We start from the raw sequence: 19447 nt of genomic DNA, 5'->3' as shown, positions 1-19447 counted from the left end.
CATCTTCACTAGTTATTTGAAAAATGCAAATCAAAACTATAATGAGATACCACCTCACACCTGTTAGATTGACTATTATCAAGACAGGTAATAATAAATATTGGAGAGGCTGTAGAGAAAAAGGAACCCTCATTCACTGCTGATAGAAATGTAAACTAGTACAACCATTATGGAAAAAAATGTGGTGGTTCCTTGAAAAATTAAGAATAGAATTACCATATGACCCAGCAATTCCTCCAAGTATCTACCCAAAAAACTTGAAAACATTTGGTACGTCAAGACACATGCACCCCAGTGTTCATCACATTATTCACAGTGGTTAAGACATGGAAATAATCAAAGTGTCCTTTGATAGAGGATTGGAAAAGAAGATGTGGTGCATATATACAATGGGATACTAAGCCATAAGAAATTATGGCATAGTGACATTTATGACACATGGATGGACAATGAGAACATTAAGTTCTCATTGAGTGAAAGAAGTAAATCAGAAAAAGAACTATATGATTTAAACATTGGTGGGATATAAAACTGAGACTCATGGACATAGATAAAAGAGAAGTAGTTATCAGGGAGAGGGTGTGGCTGGAAGGGTATAAAAAGGAGCAAATATAAGGTGATAGAAAATGATTTGACTTTGGGTGATGGGTACACAACATAATCAACAGTTCAAATGCTACAGAAATATTTACCTGAAACCTATGTACTCTTATTGATCAATGTCACTCCATTAAATTTAATTTCTACTAGATTAAAAACAATGTGGATGTCATGGAAGTAGAGAGAAAGAGTTAACAGGTACAAAATCAAGATTCAATTAGAAAAATACAGCATAAAATTATTAGGATAAGCTGTCAATATAATTTAATGGAAATGGAAACTGTTATGAATGAGATAGTTGAAGTTGTGAAATGTATAATGAAAGCAATTAGGAAAAAAAATAAAAAACCTCTTTTGCACCCCAAGTGAAATATAGAAAAATCATGTTTCTGTGAATTAAAAATGAAAAAGCTATAACTACATTATCAATGTTAGTAGTACACCTTGAGTTAAAGAAGCAGGCAGTACAAAATGCATTTCCCCATCACAGCACATACCCAACCCCATCTTAACAATCAGGTTACAGAACAACATTTGTATTACTCCCAGTGTAATTCTTTTTCTCCATTCCTTACTTCTAAACGTACCTGAAGTTAAGGCATTTATCAAAAAATACCTAAATTTAAAGCATCTGTATAAAAATGTTTTTCATGTGAAAAATTCTAAGGTTTCAGAAAAACACGTCTACATAAAATTGAACCAAGAGGCCAAAAGCGGGAAGAAATCAGGTCAAGCCTCAGCTAGCCAATTTAAGCCACATTAGAGACAGCCTTCCCAGAACCAATATGATGCATCATATTTGGGGCCCTGCCACTCTGCCTTTATCATAGTATGATGATGAGTAACTAACTGCGGGGCAGGTCCCTGAAGTCTGACAAGAGGAAAATCTTTCCTAAGACCTGGAGGAATGTAAGGGCCTGCCTGGATCAGATGCCAACCAGAGGCCCAGCCTTCCGTTCAGAAGCTACTGGAGAGCTGAGCCAGTGGGAAGGTGTCGCCTTGGGGGCTGCAGAAATTTCTGTGAGTGTCTACCTTCCAATGTGGATAAAGAGAGAAGAAAACCAATTCGAACAGTTCCTTTTTCTACCTCTTCTAGGCGCCGCCTCTGTTCTTTCTGCTGTTCAATCCGTTTCTGTCTCTCTGCCAGCAGCTGCCTTTTATACTCTTCCTGCTCCCGGAGCTGTTGCTCCTGAAGCAGCTGTTGTCTCCGAAGAGCCTCAGAACGTTCCTTGTTCTCCTGCTGCAGTCTTAAGAAATCCCGACGAAGAGTGGATTCACCAGGCACGTTAACAATGGAACTGTAGGAGGAAGCAGAGCTTTCAGAGGGTACAGGTAACTAACTCTCACTGCCCTCTAGAGAGCACAGCTCAGGGTCCAGGTCCAGCTTCACAGTTGTCCCTTAACAAGCTCTTCCACTCTGAGATTCAGCTAGTAAACTCATGGCAAGAACTACATCGACACTTGCCCTGGCTGGATAGCTCTCCGACAGTGTCAACCCAAGCACAAAAGTTGCCATTCGATCCCTGGTCGGGTCACATACAGGAACAGATCATTGTTCCTGTCTCTCTCTCTCTCTCTCTCTCCCACCCTTCCTCTCTTTAAAAAATAAATAAATTTTAAAAAAAACTACACCTGCAATTCAGTAGTATTTATCTTCTTTTAAAAACTCTGGCTCACCTGTCTAACTAGGTGGTGGCGCAGTGGATGGAGCGTTGGACTGGGATGTGGAAGGACCCAGGTTCGAGACCCTGAGGTCGCCAGCTTGAGCGCGGGCTCATCTGGCTCAAGCAAAAAGCTCGCCAGCTTGGACCCAAGGTTGCTGGCTCGAGCAAGGGGTTACTCAGTGTGCTGAGGGGCCACGGTCAAGGCACATATGAGAAAGCAATCAATGAACAACTAAGGTGTCGCAATGAAAAACTGATGATTGATGCTTCTCATCTCTCTCCATTCCTGTCTGTCTGTCCCTGTCTATCCCTCTCTCTGACTCTCTCTCTGTCCCTGTTTAAAAAAACAAACAAAAACCTCTGGCTCTCCACTTCAGATTCTCACATAACTCAGATTCTAAAATTAAAGGTGAAATTAGTATCTTTCATAGCCTTTCTCTGACCACCTTATTATCCATCAGTAAAAGTTATATCATGTTCTGGGTCTGCCAGGAAAGAAATAACAGAGCAACCTTTAGTACTTGCTTACCTTACTTCACTTTCTCCATCCAATACTCTAACACTTATCGTGTGTACCCTCCTGCTTTCCTTATCTCCAGATCAGCAGCTGAGCCCAAGTGAGTCCTAGGAACTAACCACTGATGAACTAGCATCAATTCTAGCTGGGCTCCCTTCTCCACTCCAAAACACCCAGATTAACATGGCAACTAAATCCCCTTACACGGTCTCTTTCATTAGATGATGCTCCTTTCCAGAAACAATTCTACTGCTCATGAAATCAATACAAATGACTAAAAGTCTTAGTTTTGAATGGATTCAAATCTTTTCTGTAAGAAAAACAAGATATGGAGATTTTCCAGTAAGTTCTCTTATCTCTTGATACATTCTCTTCTAGCCACCATTCTCTGCACACTGACCCCATAGGTCTTTCACCCTCACACTATGTTCAATGAGTCAGTTTTGTGTACCTACATCATGAACCAGGAGAGACCAAGATTACAATTGTAAAGCCCTACATTCTTTAGTTAATAATTAGTTATCGTCAGGTTCATACTACTAGCTCCTCAACCCTCTGCTTCCCAGTATACAGGAAAGCCAGACACAATCAAACTTGGACTATAAAATGGACCAGGACAGAATATGCCCTAATAAGGGAAAGGAAATGCTGGTCACCATACTTGTGGGAACAGCAACACAAAACAAAAATGTTCTGGGAAAAACTGATGTGTTTTTCAACATCCCATGAGCACACAACTCCTTGTTTGCAGAGCCGTTTTACACCCTATGAGACGCTCCCCAACCATGCCTCTTCCACCAGTAAAGGCAGCGGTGAGCTCCCCTCCCCCAGGACCAAACACCACCCCACACCTTTCCAAAGGACCTGGGAAGGGGCAGCGACACAATCTCGGTAAAGAACCACTGGGTACGAGGACCCAGAGGGGGGCAAGTTTACAGAAATCTTTCAAAAAACAGAAAAATGGAAGAAATGAAGGCACTTTCAACATAGTTTAAGATTCCTTCATACATAGAAGTGGGCCTTCTGATACCCTGGCATCACTCTTGACAATGTTGGAAGCTGAACAGTGCCTGTGATACTACCTTGGCTCTCCTTCCTGTTCAGGAACTTCCTCCTCTTCTTCTTCACTGCCGCTGTACTCATATTCAGTCTCATCTATTAAAGAAAGATGAAGGTAACAGTTTACAAATCACAATACACATACATACACAGGCAAGCATTTCCAAGATGTGGAAATAACAATGTGTACAGAGAACACGGGGGAAGGAGAGGCACGGCGCCACACTGCCACAGTGAGTGGTGGCAGTTCCCTGGGCTACCCTTGCTCCCCCGACAAGGGCAAGTTCTGCCGCATGCAAGACAACCATTTATGGGCTGCGTGGCTAAGGGAACCTGGCTGCAACAGAGGCTCCAGAGCCCTGTGCACAGAAGAAACATGACCCAAGAGCATCAGCAAATTCAGAAAATCCACTTTGATGCCAAGAATCTAAGGAAAGAGCTTTAACTGCCCAGCAGTCCTGGAGGATCTGCCTGAAGTGCAGCGGAGAGAAGTCTGCAGGGCTGATGTAAAGTGAAGTATGAAGTAGACACTACGGCAAAAAAACCCACAAAACCAAATGTTCCCATGTATAGAGAATTCAGGAGAAACTGATGAAACAATAGAGCAAATGGAGACAAAAGTGGCTCTTCTTAGACCAGACTAAGCAAAAGTTTCCATGTGAAAATAACTTATTTTTACTTCAACAGATTTTGTGCCATTTCCAAAGAGTAACAGTTCGTTTCATTGGACCCTGAACTTAATGTCAGTACCTGGCTCGCAGTGAGCTTAGAGTGACCAATTTCATTCCACAGAGCAGTTAAAACTAGTAAGGCTGAAAACATTTATAAAACAAAGTCTCCTCTCAAACAAAAAAAATATTTTTAACTTTAGAGATGTAAGTTTAAAAGTCAGTTTCCAGTTATAAAAAAGGAGACAGAGAACTTAAACTATGCTTCAGTCTATATTATATATAGCTGTAAGTATGTACTACATATATCTATCAACTCATCTACATATATATGTGTGTGTATATATATATAAGGTCTACCAGAAAGTTGTCCGTTTTTGGAATAAAACAAAATACAAATTTTTCTTACCGTCAATAAACTTTATTAAATAATATAATTGCCATTATTATTAATGATTTCTTGCCAGTGTGAGGGCAATTTGTATATCCCATTTTTGAAAAATATTTTATCTTTTGATGCGAAAAATTAAACCAGTACTTGTTTGATATCTTCTTCATTTTTGAATTTTTTGCCCTTCAAAAAATTTTGTAAGGACAAAAACAAGTGATAGTTGGAGGGTGCTAAGTCCGGGGAATATGGTGGATGCAACAGACATGCTTCTGTAGCATTTCTTCCTTGTTGAAATTCATAAAAATTACATAATGACATAAATGAACTTTATCAGTAGCCATGGGTACACTATTGCTTCACACATAAGACTAACGTGAATCAACTTTTAGTTAATTTCCTACGTCAGTATGTATACATTAAGTGATAAAAATAGAGAGGCACACATGCGCCAAATAAACATGTGCTTACGTGTTGAAAATGGACAGAACTTTCCGGTAGACCTGATATATGGCATTAGTTCTCCTACGCTAGACCATCAATACTATATAATTTTAAAGAATATAAAAATAGCTAGCTTCCAAGGGAAATTCCACCTAAATAATCTTTGGAGTCCTTTAAATAGATACTCTGGGAAGTTTAAAATGTTGTACAATGAACTGTTAATTACTGACGAAGAGGCTAAGGGTATTTGGAAGGTGACTTAATGTAAAGAGAAAAAGAATCCACTGTGATTTGAAGATAAGGAATGAATGAAGGTAAGGTGCCACTGTCCCATCTGCAAAATATAGATGATGAGAAATAAAAAAGATACCCCAGGCCAGCTACTTATAAATGCCTGGCAGAGCAAATGTTCCATGGCTGTCAACTGGTACTAAGAAAGCAATGGGAAAATAACCCAATATGCGAATAACCCTGCCCCCACTCCTGCCAAAAAAAGTTTTACTTTGTTGCAGCTGCATAACTTAGTGTATAAAAGGTTAATAACTTTTATGACTGAATACATGGAGGGCAAAATAGTCATTATAAACATCAATGCTGACTTCAGTCTGAATACACCAAAGCTGTGTAGGGCTGAAATGAATATATAATCAGCTCAGCACAGGGTTCCAAAGATTACTGTGACTGACTATTCTATTGTGTTGAACTTGGATGGCTCTTTTTATAAGTTTCTTCTTTGACCTGCAAATCAGACTGTCAAAACCAATTCATTAATAAGAGGCCTGTTATCCAAATGTTGTTCTGTGAAGTTACCACAAGAATTTGCAGAACAGAAATATCAGTGTGTCTCCCAGGAAGAAATACAGATGGCCAACAGATATATGAAGAGATGCTCATCTTCATTAGTTATTAGAGAAATGCAAATCAAAACTACAATGCGATACCACCTCACACCTGTTAGATTAGCTATTATCAACAAGACAGGTAATAGCAAATGCTGGAGAGGCTGTGGAGAAAAAGGAACCCTCATTCACTGTTGGTGGGACTGTAAAGTAGTGCAACCATTATGGAAGAAAGTATGGTGGTTCCTCAAAACACTGAAAATAGAACTACCTTATGACCCAGCAATCCCTCTACTGGGTATATACCCCAAAAACTCAGAAACATTGATATGTAAAGACACATGTAGCCCCATGTTCATTGCAGCATTGTTCACAGTGGCCAAAACATGGAAACAACCAAAAAGCCCTTCAATAGAGGATTGGATAAAGAAGATGTGGCACATATACACTATGGAATACTACTCAGCCACAAGAAATGATGACATCAGATCATTTACAACAAAATGGTGGGATCTTGATACCATTATACGAAGTGAAATTAGTAAATCAGAAAAAACCAAGAACTACATGATTCCATACATTGGTGGGACATAACAATGAGACTAAGAGACATGGACAAGAGTGTGGTGGGCCCTGGCCGGTTGGCTCAGCGGTAAAGCATCGGCCTAGCGTGCGGAGGACCCGGGTTCGATTCCCGGCCAGGGCACACAGGAGAAGCGCCCATTTGCTTCTCCACCCCTCCGCCGCGCTTTCCCTCTCTGTCTCTCTCTTCCCCTCCCACAGCCAAGGCTCCATTGGAGCAAGGATGGCCCGGGCACTGGGGATGGCTCTGTGGCCTCTGCCTCAGGCGCTAGAGTGGCTCTGGTCGCAACATGGCGACGCCCAGGATGGGCAGAGCATCGCCCCCTGGTGGGCAGAGCGTCGCCCCATGGTGGGCATGCCGGGTGGATCCCGGTGGGGCGCATGCGGGAGTCTGTCTGACTGTCTCTCCCTGTTTCCAGCTTCAGAAAAAAGAAAAAAAAAAAAAAAAAAGTGTGGTGGTTGGGGGGGGGGGTTGCGGGAGGGAAGGAGGAGAGGGGGAGGGAGAGGGGGAGGGGCACAAAGAAAACTAGATAAAAGGTGACGGAGTACAATCTGACTTTGGGTGATGGGTATGCAACATAAGTGAATGACAAGATAATCTGGACATGTTTTCTTTGAATATATGTACCCTGATTTATTGATGTCACCCCATTAACATTAATAAAAATTTATTTCAAAAAAAAAAAAAAAAAAGAAAGATCAGTGTGAACTAGAGACCTCAGGGAAGACGCTTTCATCAAGCTGGTGAGGAAGCTTCACTTGTACCTTGATAGAAAGAGAGGGCGTGCCTGATAGGTGGATGCAGAGCACATCAAACCATGACACTGGGGTGGAAAGAAGCCTCAAGCATCAGAGCAGGTTCATGCGGTGCAGTTAAAGGAGGAAGGTCATCAGGTGACACGTGTGGCCCAGGCCTAAGCCCAGCTCCAGCAGCAGAGGAGTACACTAAGAGCCCCAGGCGTCCTACAGCAGGATACCCAGTGAACAACGATAACGTTCAGAGCTGACGCTCAGCAAACCCTGAGTGACGTGGTGCTCAAGCGTAGCAACAGAGACATCCTCCTAAGAAGGAGCCGTTAAAGTATCCCACCATGCTGACAGCACAGCCCTGTGGACTCTGCCTGAAACCTGGCTGGACGAGGCCCTCAATCACTGCACAGCAGAGAGACTCCTCCAGCCCTGGGTGAGTGAGCACAGATTCACAGTGGGGACACGAGGAACCTAGTGTAGTTGGCAAATGAAATGATGAAAATGAAAACAGGTTTGATACCTTTCTCTCCTCTCTTCTTTCTGGTCCGGTCTATATGGTCCTTAAGCTGGATTCTAACTTGCCTTTCATTTGGTTGATCCCTTATGAAAGGATGTTTCAAGAGCTGTTCTGTGGAGGGCCGCTGCATGTAATTCTTCACCAGGCACCCTTCTATGAAACTAAAAAACTTCTTTGACCTATAAGATGAAGAAAATAAAGATCATCAAATTTCTATCACAAATAGCAAAGCTTCAAAATGTCAATAACTTCTAAGCCTGAAAGCAAAGAAGGGCTTTAGGATCATCGTGAGCATCCTGCAAGTTCACAGGAACGACACCGGGGCCCAGACTAGGTGCTGAGGACGCTGGGACCAGGAACATGACTCACACACTGTTTAAGGGTTATACCCTACCACTGACAACATGCCACAGACAGTCATGAAGGAAGTCTGATTTAAACGACCTAGATTTAAATATAATGTTGCTTCTTAAGCATTTAATCATAAGGGTAGAGGCGAGGAAGTCAAGGGGAAGTTTTTGCTATAATGAAGGCAGACGGAGGACAGATGTCTGGAACCTAGAAGACAAGGACAACATAGAAATAAGAGAAGGAGCCAAGTCAGTGAGGAAATGCTGGGGACTCTTGAACCTGTCCATATGATATTTAAATTAGTCTCAAACTGGTTTATTTATTAGTTCTTTATGCTTAATGTAGAGAAGTGGAAATAACAGTTTTAAAGGGGGCAATGACTCTGTTACCAACACTTATCAGAGCAGCCACTTGGGTTTTTGCCAAGATATGCCTGGTCAGGCTGACACTCATCCCTAGTCTTGGTCCAGACACTTTTACCCATGACACCTTCTGAGCCTCAGCTCAGGCGCCATCTCTGCTGATAAGCCTTTCTAGGCAACACTCTACCCGACAGGCCCCAAGTGAGGAGCCTTTCTTCTGGGGTGATCTGCACATAATGGGCTGTGCTCATAATGTTTCTGTCTCCTCTCCTGGTCTGAAATGGTCCAGGTCAGAAACTGGTTCTTATTGTTCAGTTGTCAGCAGTGCCCAACACTGCGTATGGCAGGCTACAATAGGTACACAATAAACTTTTGTTGAATGAATGAGTTATTCAGTCTTTAAAAATGCGATTTAAAAACTAGTTCAATTCTTTCTAATTGTTTTACTGCTTTTAAGAATCATTTCTGTTGTCCTATATCTCCATTCAAACTTACTGGGGTTTTTTTCAATTCAACAAATATTTATGGATCAACAATTTACATTTGTTTAGGCTAGGCTCTGTAAGAAATATACACAGAAAATAAAGTGGAGGATACTTAGGTATCGCAATAGCAGATGTAGCATCAAACTTAGAGAAGAAAAAAGGGTTACTACTACAGTGAGTTAGATAGAAGGAAAAGTAGGATCTTTGATATTCCAAAGATGGGAGAGAAAACCCATCACTCCAAAGTGAAAAGAATGACAAGAACAAAGGTAGAGAACTATAAGGAATAAAGAATCATTTTCTGATGCTCATTTAAACAATAGAAAACTACAGAAAAACAGGTGGGGGTCTGCTCAAAGAAGGGCTCCTAAAGTCACTCAGGAAGACTCTAACTTTGTTCTGTGGTCTGTGAGGACCGTGGAGGGTCCCACACGTGGTAGGGGATGCTCTAATACAAAGACTCCCAAACCCCACTGCCCACCAAGCATCACTGTTGAAGTTCATTAAAAATAGAAATACCTGGGTCATTACTCACCTAACAAACCAGGAATTTTGAGGCCGGAGCTCTAAACTAAAATATTCCAAAGGAATCCTCACGTACCATGTCTATAGATTAACACTTGGGAATCAATGACCTACAATCTGTTCTTTAAAATCAATTACCTTATTCTGCTGGCAGAGAATTCACTGACCATGTCTACAGAAACAGCAGAAGCTTCTATGTGGCAGATAAAAAGACAGCACACCCAAAGGAAGGAGGGCATTATGTTTGTAACCATCTTGTCCCTTTAGAAAACTTGGGTAAAATGAGAACAATGGATGAAAATGCATCTAATCAAGTTTAGTTGGAGAAAGTTTGGGTAAGAACACAGGAAGAATTTGCTGTCATCTGCATGTCTCTTTATATCCCTATACAAGGCACATGATGTCTACTCCCAAACTGCAGGTAATGACCAGAACCATCAGAGGGGGCCCAGCTGACAACACCTGTAAAAGTGAGGTATCCTAAAGACAGAGCAGACTCTCTTCAATAAAATCTGACAGAGAAATAGAGGGAAAAGTGTGAACCATTAGTTTAGCATGAGACAGAGAACATGGGATGTTCTCTGCCCAGAGCTTACTCCTTGGTGATGCCTACACACATATTTCATTTCCCTCAGGCTGGCCACCTGTGGCTGCCCAGTCATCATCCACAGGAGATTCAACACAGGAAACCACTGAAATCTTTGTAACTGTATGGTCTTACAACCTCTAAAAAATGGCGACCCCAGTTTTCTGGAATTGAATGTGGTGAAAGACAGCAGAAACGAATGAGAAGAACACTGCCTGCAAACAGAAGGTGGGGCAAGAATGAGGAAATGTGTTGGAAAAGAAGACAGTGAGGGACGTGAGAAGTACGAAGGAAACGAGAGTGACAGTGCGTGCATGCATGGGCACACCCACAGATGGGAGAAGAAGAATCCGATGCACACCAGAAGAGGAGCAACCAAGAGGGAAAGAGCCAACAACAGCAAAAGACCAAATCCAGAATAGAAGGCTTAAAACTGAGATCTTCATATTTCAGAACTGGACTCAGGAACCTAAGAGGAGACAACAGGAGTTGGAATATAGTTTCAGAAAAGAAAGAAACCACACAAACCATCACCGGTAGGGATTCTTGAGAGAGGAGCCCAGGAAGAGCAGAGCAGACACAGGAGGGCATGTGCACAGAGCCCAAGCACAAACAGAATGGAGAGGAGAGGACTCACAGCTCAAGAGGGAGCAAGTGGGCATGGTTCTCAGATGAAAAGGAAAGCCCTGACCCTCCCTTGATGATTTTAAAATGAAATGAAACCAGCATTTTTTCACTCAGCTGTAATTCTTAAAGGTTTCATCAGTGAAGGTTATCGTTGCCTTCCTCCACGAATATACATTTCACTTTAGCAAATAAATGAGAGCTGAAGGGATAGGAAAAGGTGGTATAGCCCAATGAAAGAAAGTCCTTCCTTTATTGTGTTCTTACAGAATGAAAAAGACATATCTCACTTCAAAGTTTTGCAATAACAGTAAATGCCACTATTGATTTTAACATCCTGTTTCACTTGAAGAACTGTAAGTCAATACAGCTTTGCTTTTTAATGCAAAAATTGTTTTAAAGTATATTAAAACAACTCAAAAGTGTGTTGAAATATTAAAATGAAGCATTTTTCTTTAACTATGTTATGGTGTTTCATATGGTTCCTTATATTTTGTAATGCAAAGACTGTCAAGGAAAACAAAACTAGAACATCGATGCACTGGTGTGGAGTACTGGTTCTTTTGTGTTCTTTGGAAATTATGATGGCCAGAATTTTATCTCAGAGTAAAACTAAAAAGGAACTATGAAAGAAAGAAGGAAAAGGAGGGGAGGGAGAGGGAGGGGAGGGGGAGAGGAGGGGGAGAGAAAGGGGGAGAGAAGGGGGGAAGAGAGAGAGAAAGAAAAAAGAAAAGAACGACAAAAAAAACATTTGTAGCTTACCATTTTTTTGACTTCAGCCGGGGAGGAGGGTTTCTGGGAATGAGAAACAATGCTCTCATTGGATGCATGTCACAGAGAGCTGGGGAGAGGAGACGGTGGTGTCAGTATGGCACTTATTGGACTCATTTCTGATCTCTAGGGCTCACTCATATATCAAATGCTCTGTCCTATCATCTGACTGACATGCGTATGGTAAGAGGTCTAGACATCTAGTTACGAGCCATAGGGAAAACCTTGAATTCTCCATTTACACACAGCAAAATATAGAGGACCAGCACAACAAGAAGAATATATAATTTCAAAAGGACATTGAAAAGTTTTCATGAATCTAAGATAAATGCTGAAAGTGTTAAAAGAATCCACAGAAACTGTAAACCATCTATGAATTACAATGAAAATAATTTTATTTCCACAGGGTTATTGTGAAGATTACACTAGACACTGCTTGTCAAGGACCTCACTCGATGCCATCCCAATAAGCAGTCAGGCCCTCCAAAAATGTCCACTGTTCATTGGTACAGCTATTATTACCATGAAACAGTAAAACTGTGAGAGTAAAATGGAATTCTTTAATTCTGTACACTTACTGATTATACTCTTATCACTTGCCCAAGCAAGGCATATCAAGTATGCACAGACACAATACAGTGTCGTAAGAGGCAAGGAGCCTTTTCACGTGTTTATTTACCTTCATGAGAATCTTACAAGGCAGCTGGGAAATGGGAGCCAACTAAAAAAATAATAATACTATTCCCATTGTGAAAGAAAACTAAGACAAATGATCAGGCAATTACTTCCCTGTCTTGGTTCCTCAGAAGGAAATATGAGAGAACATATGGTATTCAAGACAGATAGCCATTTCTGTAGTAATTTTTAGCAGTTGGTAATTTTTTTTCATTCATTCAACAAAAATTTACTCAGTAACAACTATGTATCAGTTAAAAATGTTTTTTATGTATAACTTTTTATTAGGGGGACCAGCAAAAAATGCTATTTTCTCCCTGTTCTCTGCAATTCTACCACTAATCGAAAATCAGTTTTATGAAGTTGTAATTGATTTCACCCAAAGCAGAAGCAAAACTTGATAGGTAACACCGATAATGAATAAATAAAATTACTTTACAGATAAAAAGTTTTACCTCTCTATTTGTAAAGTCAAAACAGAACAAATACTTAAATTTCATTTGGTAGGAGCGTTTTCACTGAATATTAATTTTAAATTATCAAAAGAAAAACTATTGCCTATTATCTCATATCACTATAATTTCAGGTCACACATCTGAACTCAACTTAAGAATAATGTAGCCTACAGACCTCAGGGAGAACTCTAAAAGGAACTGTGTAGGTTCCTTTTACATCTTAGATTTCGCTGTATTTATAATTCCTTTATCTACATGCCCCACCAAGAATAGCTTTATTCATGAAGCTGTGCTTTGTGAAGCCTGGGAGCTGGGTTTAAGTGATACATAACTATTAGGCGACAGAGAATGTTACTTACGTGGAGCACCTTCTGCCATCTCAATGGCTGTAATGCCACAGGACCAAAGGTCACTCTGCAGAAACAGAACAGCATGTTATAGGTAGCACATTAGTTATGAGACCACGAGCTTAAAATTGGTCACACAAATATAAATGCATTTTTGGTGTATAAACTGAAAAGAAGTTTGCCAAAAAATTGAAAGCACAAACTCATTTGTAAGAATACCTTCCAAATGAATCGTAAGATAAAAATAAAAGTGATTTGTTCAATAGAACCACTCACGTCTGTGACTGAACTAGTGACGGCTTCTGTGAAAGTCTCTACCTGCTCTCTGCATGCTCTGCTGCTCCCCATGTCTTCAGATCGTTATGAGCACTCGATAATTTAGACTCCTGGCCCCAATAGACATGTTTATTTTTATGGTTTATGTGAACACCTTAAACTTATATGCTGAAAGTTTAAAGGCTAGAAAGTACTCTTTATAAGAAGTCCACAGCGAATTTGAGAAAACCAACCACATCTCAGTATTTGAGTCATGCTGCTGAGTCTCTATCCTTTCCAACTCAGTAAGGAGTGAGCAGCAAGTAAAGTGCCCTTCATGCACAGAATCTTTTCTTCATTTTAAAATTTGAATTTTAACCCTGTTCCTCACTCAAGTGTAAGTTCCATGAGGAAAGGTGTTTTTGTTTGTTTTATTTACCTTTGTATCCCTGGAAGTGTGACTCACATGTGCAAGGCATTCCATAAACACTGGATGACGAATGAATCAAGTTAATGAGCCAGTTTCTAAAAATTTTAATAAGATTTCTTAAAAAGTCAATAATGGATGATTACTCTCATTAGCATTCTTTTGTTTATATCCTAAGAGAGGAATTACTTGAAGTTGTTCAGTTTAATAGTTTCTGAAATAACCTATAATTATATTTAGAGTTCAAACATATGTTTGATTATATGAATAAGGAGAGGCCCACAACTTTCTCCCTTGTTTTTATTGAATTTTCCATACTATAGGGGTACAAAGGAGGGTTTACCACCACAATCAGTGATCAATCTCAGCAGCATTTAGTGGCAGAACTTGCAGGCACTCCATGCTCCCTGGAGACACAGCATGGACTATACTCCTCCTCTGAGGTGATCTTGCTAAATCTAGGTGATCAGCTGGGTCTAACTAGAGATTGCATGTTAAAAAATTATTTTTAATTTACTTATGTATAAAAACATTTTGGGTATGTTGGAAAATGTCCCCAAATTCTGGAGATACAGGATGATGCATTAAAGACTGAAAAGTCATAAAGTCTATAATCTATTTTAAAATACTTCAGCAAATAAAAAAATAAAATTCCTCTGCACCATAGGCTTAAATTGAATTTTGTTAATTGGGTATACAATAAAAACTGAAGTACAGTTGTTACAGTTGAGAATGTTACGATATGAACTCAATTTTGAGTATCATTAATAGGAATGTTAACCACTGTTTCATTAAATAAGGCAAGGGAACTTAAAAAAATTGGTGTGTGTTAACATAGTCAACCTGGGGCTGATGATTAAATATGGGGTTCTACATCAGGATCAAAAAAGTGCATTATAAATTTAGGTCCCTAGAGGTCACTCTAATAATTTAAATACACTTGTGTACCAAATCAGTCATAAAGTTGTTTAATAATATTCTAAAATTTTGAGCTATTGCTATATATTCTGACAATATTTTTTTAAAAGATTTTATTTATTCATTTTGGGGGGGGGGGAGAAAGAGACAGAGAAAGGCGAGAGGAGCAGGAAGCATCAAGTTCTGTATGTGCCTTGACCAGGCAAGCCCTGGGTTTCAAACCATGACCTCAGGATTCCAGGTTGATGCTTTATCCACTGTGCCATCACAGGTCTGAACTAACAATATTTTTTTAAAAATAATTATCTAACTATAATACAGTCTTCAAGATAGAGGACAGCAAACATAATTATTTAATTTGCTCATGACAGAAGTTCCATGCACAACAGAGTGACCCAAAAACCTGCTCTGAAAATAATGTATTACTCAGGGAGGAGAAGACGGGAAGATGCAGAGGGGACACAAGAAGATGGCACCTAAGCACTGCGCTGACAAAGCTGCCCTGCATGTGCCCATGTCACCCTCCTGAGAAAGCTGAGCTCCCACTCTCAGGAATGGTAGGGACCCAGTGGAGAGCAGGCAAGCAGGTGCTGCTCACTCTGTAATCATAGGTGGCATCTGGGTTCTCGTCGCAGGCGATGACCTCAGGAGCCATCCAGTACGGGGTGCCAATGAACGTGTTCCTGCGCCCCACAGTCCTGTCGAGCTGGGCACTCACACCGAAGTCGACTGGGAGGGAGAGAGTGGAACAGTAAAACACAAGCACAAGGTAAGCAAAACTCAAGACCAGAAAAGGGGGGGGGTGTCTTCAGAGAAAACTGAAACAGTAATACTTCAGGGGCACACAACCTCTTCAAGGTCACCAACAACGATAAGGAGCAACTTTCCAGAGCAAGGCCGGTAAGATCCTCCTGAGAGGCCTGAACCTGGTCGCCACCCTGAGTTTCCCCTATGGGGGGTGCTGTTCACTTTCGGGGGCCACAGAGTCACTTCTGTCTGCAGGTCATCCTCAGAAAACCGGCTGCCCAGTCCTGTGGTGAGTGCTCTTCTGAGACAGAGACTCCCAGGCCAGCAGTGAAGTGCAATCCCTGCTACCTGGACACCACACGCAGCCCATCACCAAGTGATAACAAGAGGACTGCCACATGGTGAGCATCACGGGGCCATGCGGGGGACAGACACCGCTTGCTGTGTTGTTAGGAATGAGAACAATTCGAGTGCCTTCTGTCTCAGCTTTGAGAGAATTTTCCAATTGGGCAGACTATTCTTCCACAGGGGACCACCAAATGCAGGCGCTACACAAGAGAACAATAATAAAGATCTTCTTGTTAAAGTTTAACTACCATGCCTACAATTTTTAAAAGAGGGACTAGATTCTTATAAGCATAGAGAGTTTTATTTTTGATGCCCTAGTGGAAGAAAATTTAATGTTAATTCTGTAAAAATCTGATGGAATTATTGCATAAAAGTGGGATGAGAACAAGTTCAGATTCAGGTAAAAAAAACCGAAAATAAAAAAGAACCATGATAAAACCACTCCAGGAAGACACTGAGCTCCATCCGTCCATCCATTCATCCATCCATCCATCCATGCATCTGTTTCCTGAGCATCTGCTACATTCAAGGCACTGTGAGGTGCTGGATAAAAATACTCTGGCAGACAAATCAATTCAGGCTGCTGCACACCCAGAACGTACATTCTGGTAAAAAAGTCAAGATATATTAGTAAACAAATTGCTTTATAATTAATAAAAAATTATGGAGGAAGCAAACAGTAGGACCCAACCAGATCAGAGGGTCAGGGAAGGTCTATGGGGATGAGGAGAGGAAATGCACCTGTTAAACTAGGGGCAGTACGTATGAAGGCCCTGAGGCAAGTTCCAAGGAAGTTAAAAATGAGTGACTAAGGAAGAAGAAAGAAGCGAGGGTCATCACAACATGAGGTTTGAAAGTAGCAGGGGCCATGGCTACTTTCATGTGGATTTTATTGTAAGTAAAACAGCCACTAATGGTCTTGAAGCAGGAAAATGACATTATGTGATTTAGACACTAGCTTGTCTACTACATGGTGAACAGAGAGAGCAGTGGGGAGAAGCATTAGGGAGGCAAGTGGAGCCAGGCTTCCCACATGCTAACACAGCAGAAATAGAAATCGTGTAACAGACTGAACCTTTGGCTAAATGCAAACGGGCAGGGAGTGCTGCTAGCGTGCAACAGGTGTGAGGAGGAGAGCCTGTGGCGCAGCCGTCACGTACCCAGCTTCACCTCTGCATTCTCGGTCAGCAGTACGTTCTGGCCCTTGATGTCCCGGTGAATCACGTGATGGATGTGAAGATGAGCTAGCCCCTGCACAGGAGACAGATCTGAACCTTAATTCTTTATTGCTGTAAATAATAACCAAGAACATAACCTCTGTAACAAGGAGCAAAGTGCATGTGTAGGCCAAAAGGTTTTGTGAGCCATTATTTCAAATATATATTTCAATCCTTGTGCATTTCCAGGAAGACATCACCCACAACACTACACAGTCAGAAGCACCCGTCCTCCAACTCCAATAGGGCATATCCCCATGAGCAATATCACCACTTTCTCACTACCCCTTGAAGACACCTTGGAGATTACCATCTGCACTTTCCCTGCTGTAATGTCTGCTATTTGTATACAGGCTGGTTCCTTTCCCATGCTACACGTGTATCTTTCAGTGGGTGATCCAGTGGTATATTTAAACCAGATACATACATCCCAGGGGAAAAAGCAAAGGATGAGCGAGGGATTTAAAAACTGGCCCTGAACACTGCCTGGTTTTCCCAGTGCACAGTGTTAAATGCTAACTGCTGATCAACCCCATCTCGACCCCAAACATAACATAGTTCTGCCATCAAAAGAGATTTGCGTTCAAGTATTTCTTTCCTAAAGAAATAAACCCTACTAGGCACATAGTGCTTTTTAATAACCTTGTATTTGGAAGGAAGCCCAAGAGCATGTCTCTTATGAGAGGTAGAGCAAGAACACTACCACATTTTACATCCAAATACTGTCTAAAAGATAAACATTCTCACAACTCACTTACTCTTCTTCCATCTTTAGCTACAGAAGCCAAATCTGGAGCTTGCCTCCTTAAGATGCAAACAACCCATTACTCTGAAGGGGTGCAATTCAAAAAGGGCGGAGGAGACACAGGGTTTTCTTTTCTGTGGGACTTACTATTATCATGACCTTATAGGCTATGAATTAAATAGAGCAGCTGCTCTAAAACACTTGTTTTTTTCCAGCACAGGGGTTCCTAAACAACTCTTTACTAGTCAGCTTGTGAAACAGAAGAGAGTGTGTTTGTTTGAGGCTCTGAATCTTCTTCTACTACAGGGCACTAACAAGGAAACGGAGCACTAAAATAGATAGTATCTCAGTGCTCCATCAGGAAGAAAGTCCCTCTTCTCAGCAGGACATAACTGAACAGCAAAAGAAAAAAACAAAAATATGTAGCTTCCCTAATTCTTTCATATTTCCTACTTGTATTACTTCAGTTCATTTTTTATTCTCTAACTTTCACAAACCCCCTTCTTAAACTTTTATAGGACTATCTCAGCAACAAAGACACGCACCCATGTGTTCTCAGACCAATTTGGCCTGGGTGCGCTCTCGTTTCTTATGAGTAATAAACATAGGAAGTACAGGGCTGCTTCTGCACTACACCGCTTAGGTGTGGCTGACAACTCTAAACCACCACCAACCAAGTCATGACTGTTTTGAACAATGAACACATTTTTCCTGTATGAAGTACCCGGGAGGGACGGAACATGTTTGTTGTTAAATGACCCCTGTGCCAAAAGCCAAGCTGCAATTATTCCTTTTTAGCAAAGGCAAGTCCAAATACACAGATATACCCATTCTAAGACCAAATGAAACATAGTTTCAAAACCAGGAAATAGTGTTCCTGTAACTATCTTGTTCATGGACACAGAACAAGGAACAGCTGAAGGCTGTCAATCAGTATGGATTCTGAAAGGCTGTATGTGCCCACTCTTCATAGAAAATATTGGTTTCTACCAAAATGTGTGTAACTGCTATGTAGACAGTAAACATAAAGTAGGCTGGAATGAATGTGCTCACCCTGTAAGTAAACCTTTTGGTGTCAGGAGTTTCAGTGGGCCAGCCCAAGGGAGCTTTTCTACAGACTCAAGGCAACCTTTTGAGGGATTGTAACAGAGCAGCATCTGATTCTAGCATCCACTAAAGAATAAGAACAAGTTTGACTGGGACAGACATTGCCCTGGCTGTGTCTCTGAGACCCCAGGTTACCTGTTTGGGGGAGTATCTGCCTTCCTTTCCCATGAGAGCTCTCCCTGTCTCACCATACTGCCTTTTCTTTACCAAATCTGACTCTTGGTTGGTCATTCCTTCATAATAAATATATAGTAGCTTTTGATGCCCTGACTCTTCTAGAGACTTTTTTAAAAATTCATTTAAACTGCTGTCACAGGAAAAACTCCCATTCTAAAAGAAATGTAGATAAGGGGAAGTCTTGTTTCCTGTGCTCACCAAGGGGGAAAACACTTGCTGTGTCACACAAAGATGTCCATTAAGCTACTTGAACAGGGGCCTCAAATATCCTGGACTTCTTTTAAATGTTGCCTGAGA

General features: G+C 41.1%; 1 protein-coding gene across 43 annotated transcripts in view; it reads right to left on the bottom strand.

Annotated features, from left to right (window-relative positions):
* MAP4K4 (mitogen-activated protein kinase kinase kinase kinase 4) overlaps positions 1-19447 on the bottom strand; it is a 243480-nt gene that overhangs the window by 70926 nt on the left and 153107 nt on the right. For all 43 annotated transcript variants that reach the window (XM_066268242.1, XM_066268236.1, XM_066268235.1 and 40 more), the window contains exons 6-12: positions 17065-17155; positions 15408-15538; positions 13222-13276; positions 11724-11802; positions 8032-8207; positions 3864-3936; positions 1688-1898 (exon numbers count right to left, since the gene is read on the bottom strand). In XM_066268242.1, the coding sequence (XP_066124339.1) occupies positions 1688-1898; positions 3864-3936; positions 8032-8207; positions 11724-11802; positions 13222-13276; positions 15408-15538; positions 17065-17155 (816 nt within the window). The remainder of the gene's footprint in view (positions 1-1687; positions 1899-3863; positions 3937-8031; positions 8208-11723; positions 11803-13221; positions 13277-15407; positions 15539-17064; positions 17156-19447) is intronic.

This window comes from Saccopteryx bilineata, chromosome 3, assembly GCF_036850765.1.
Source record: "Saccopteryx bilineata isolate mSacBil1 chromosome 3, mSacBil1_pri_phased_curated, whole genome shotgun sequence".
Lineage (NCBI taxonomy): Eukaryota > Metazoa > Chordata > Mammalia > Chiroptera > Emballonuridae > Saccopteryx > Saccopteryx bilineata.
Note: the sequence above shows the minus strand (reverse complement) of the source record. Positions and strands in the feature narration are given on the sequence as shown.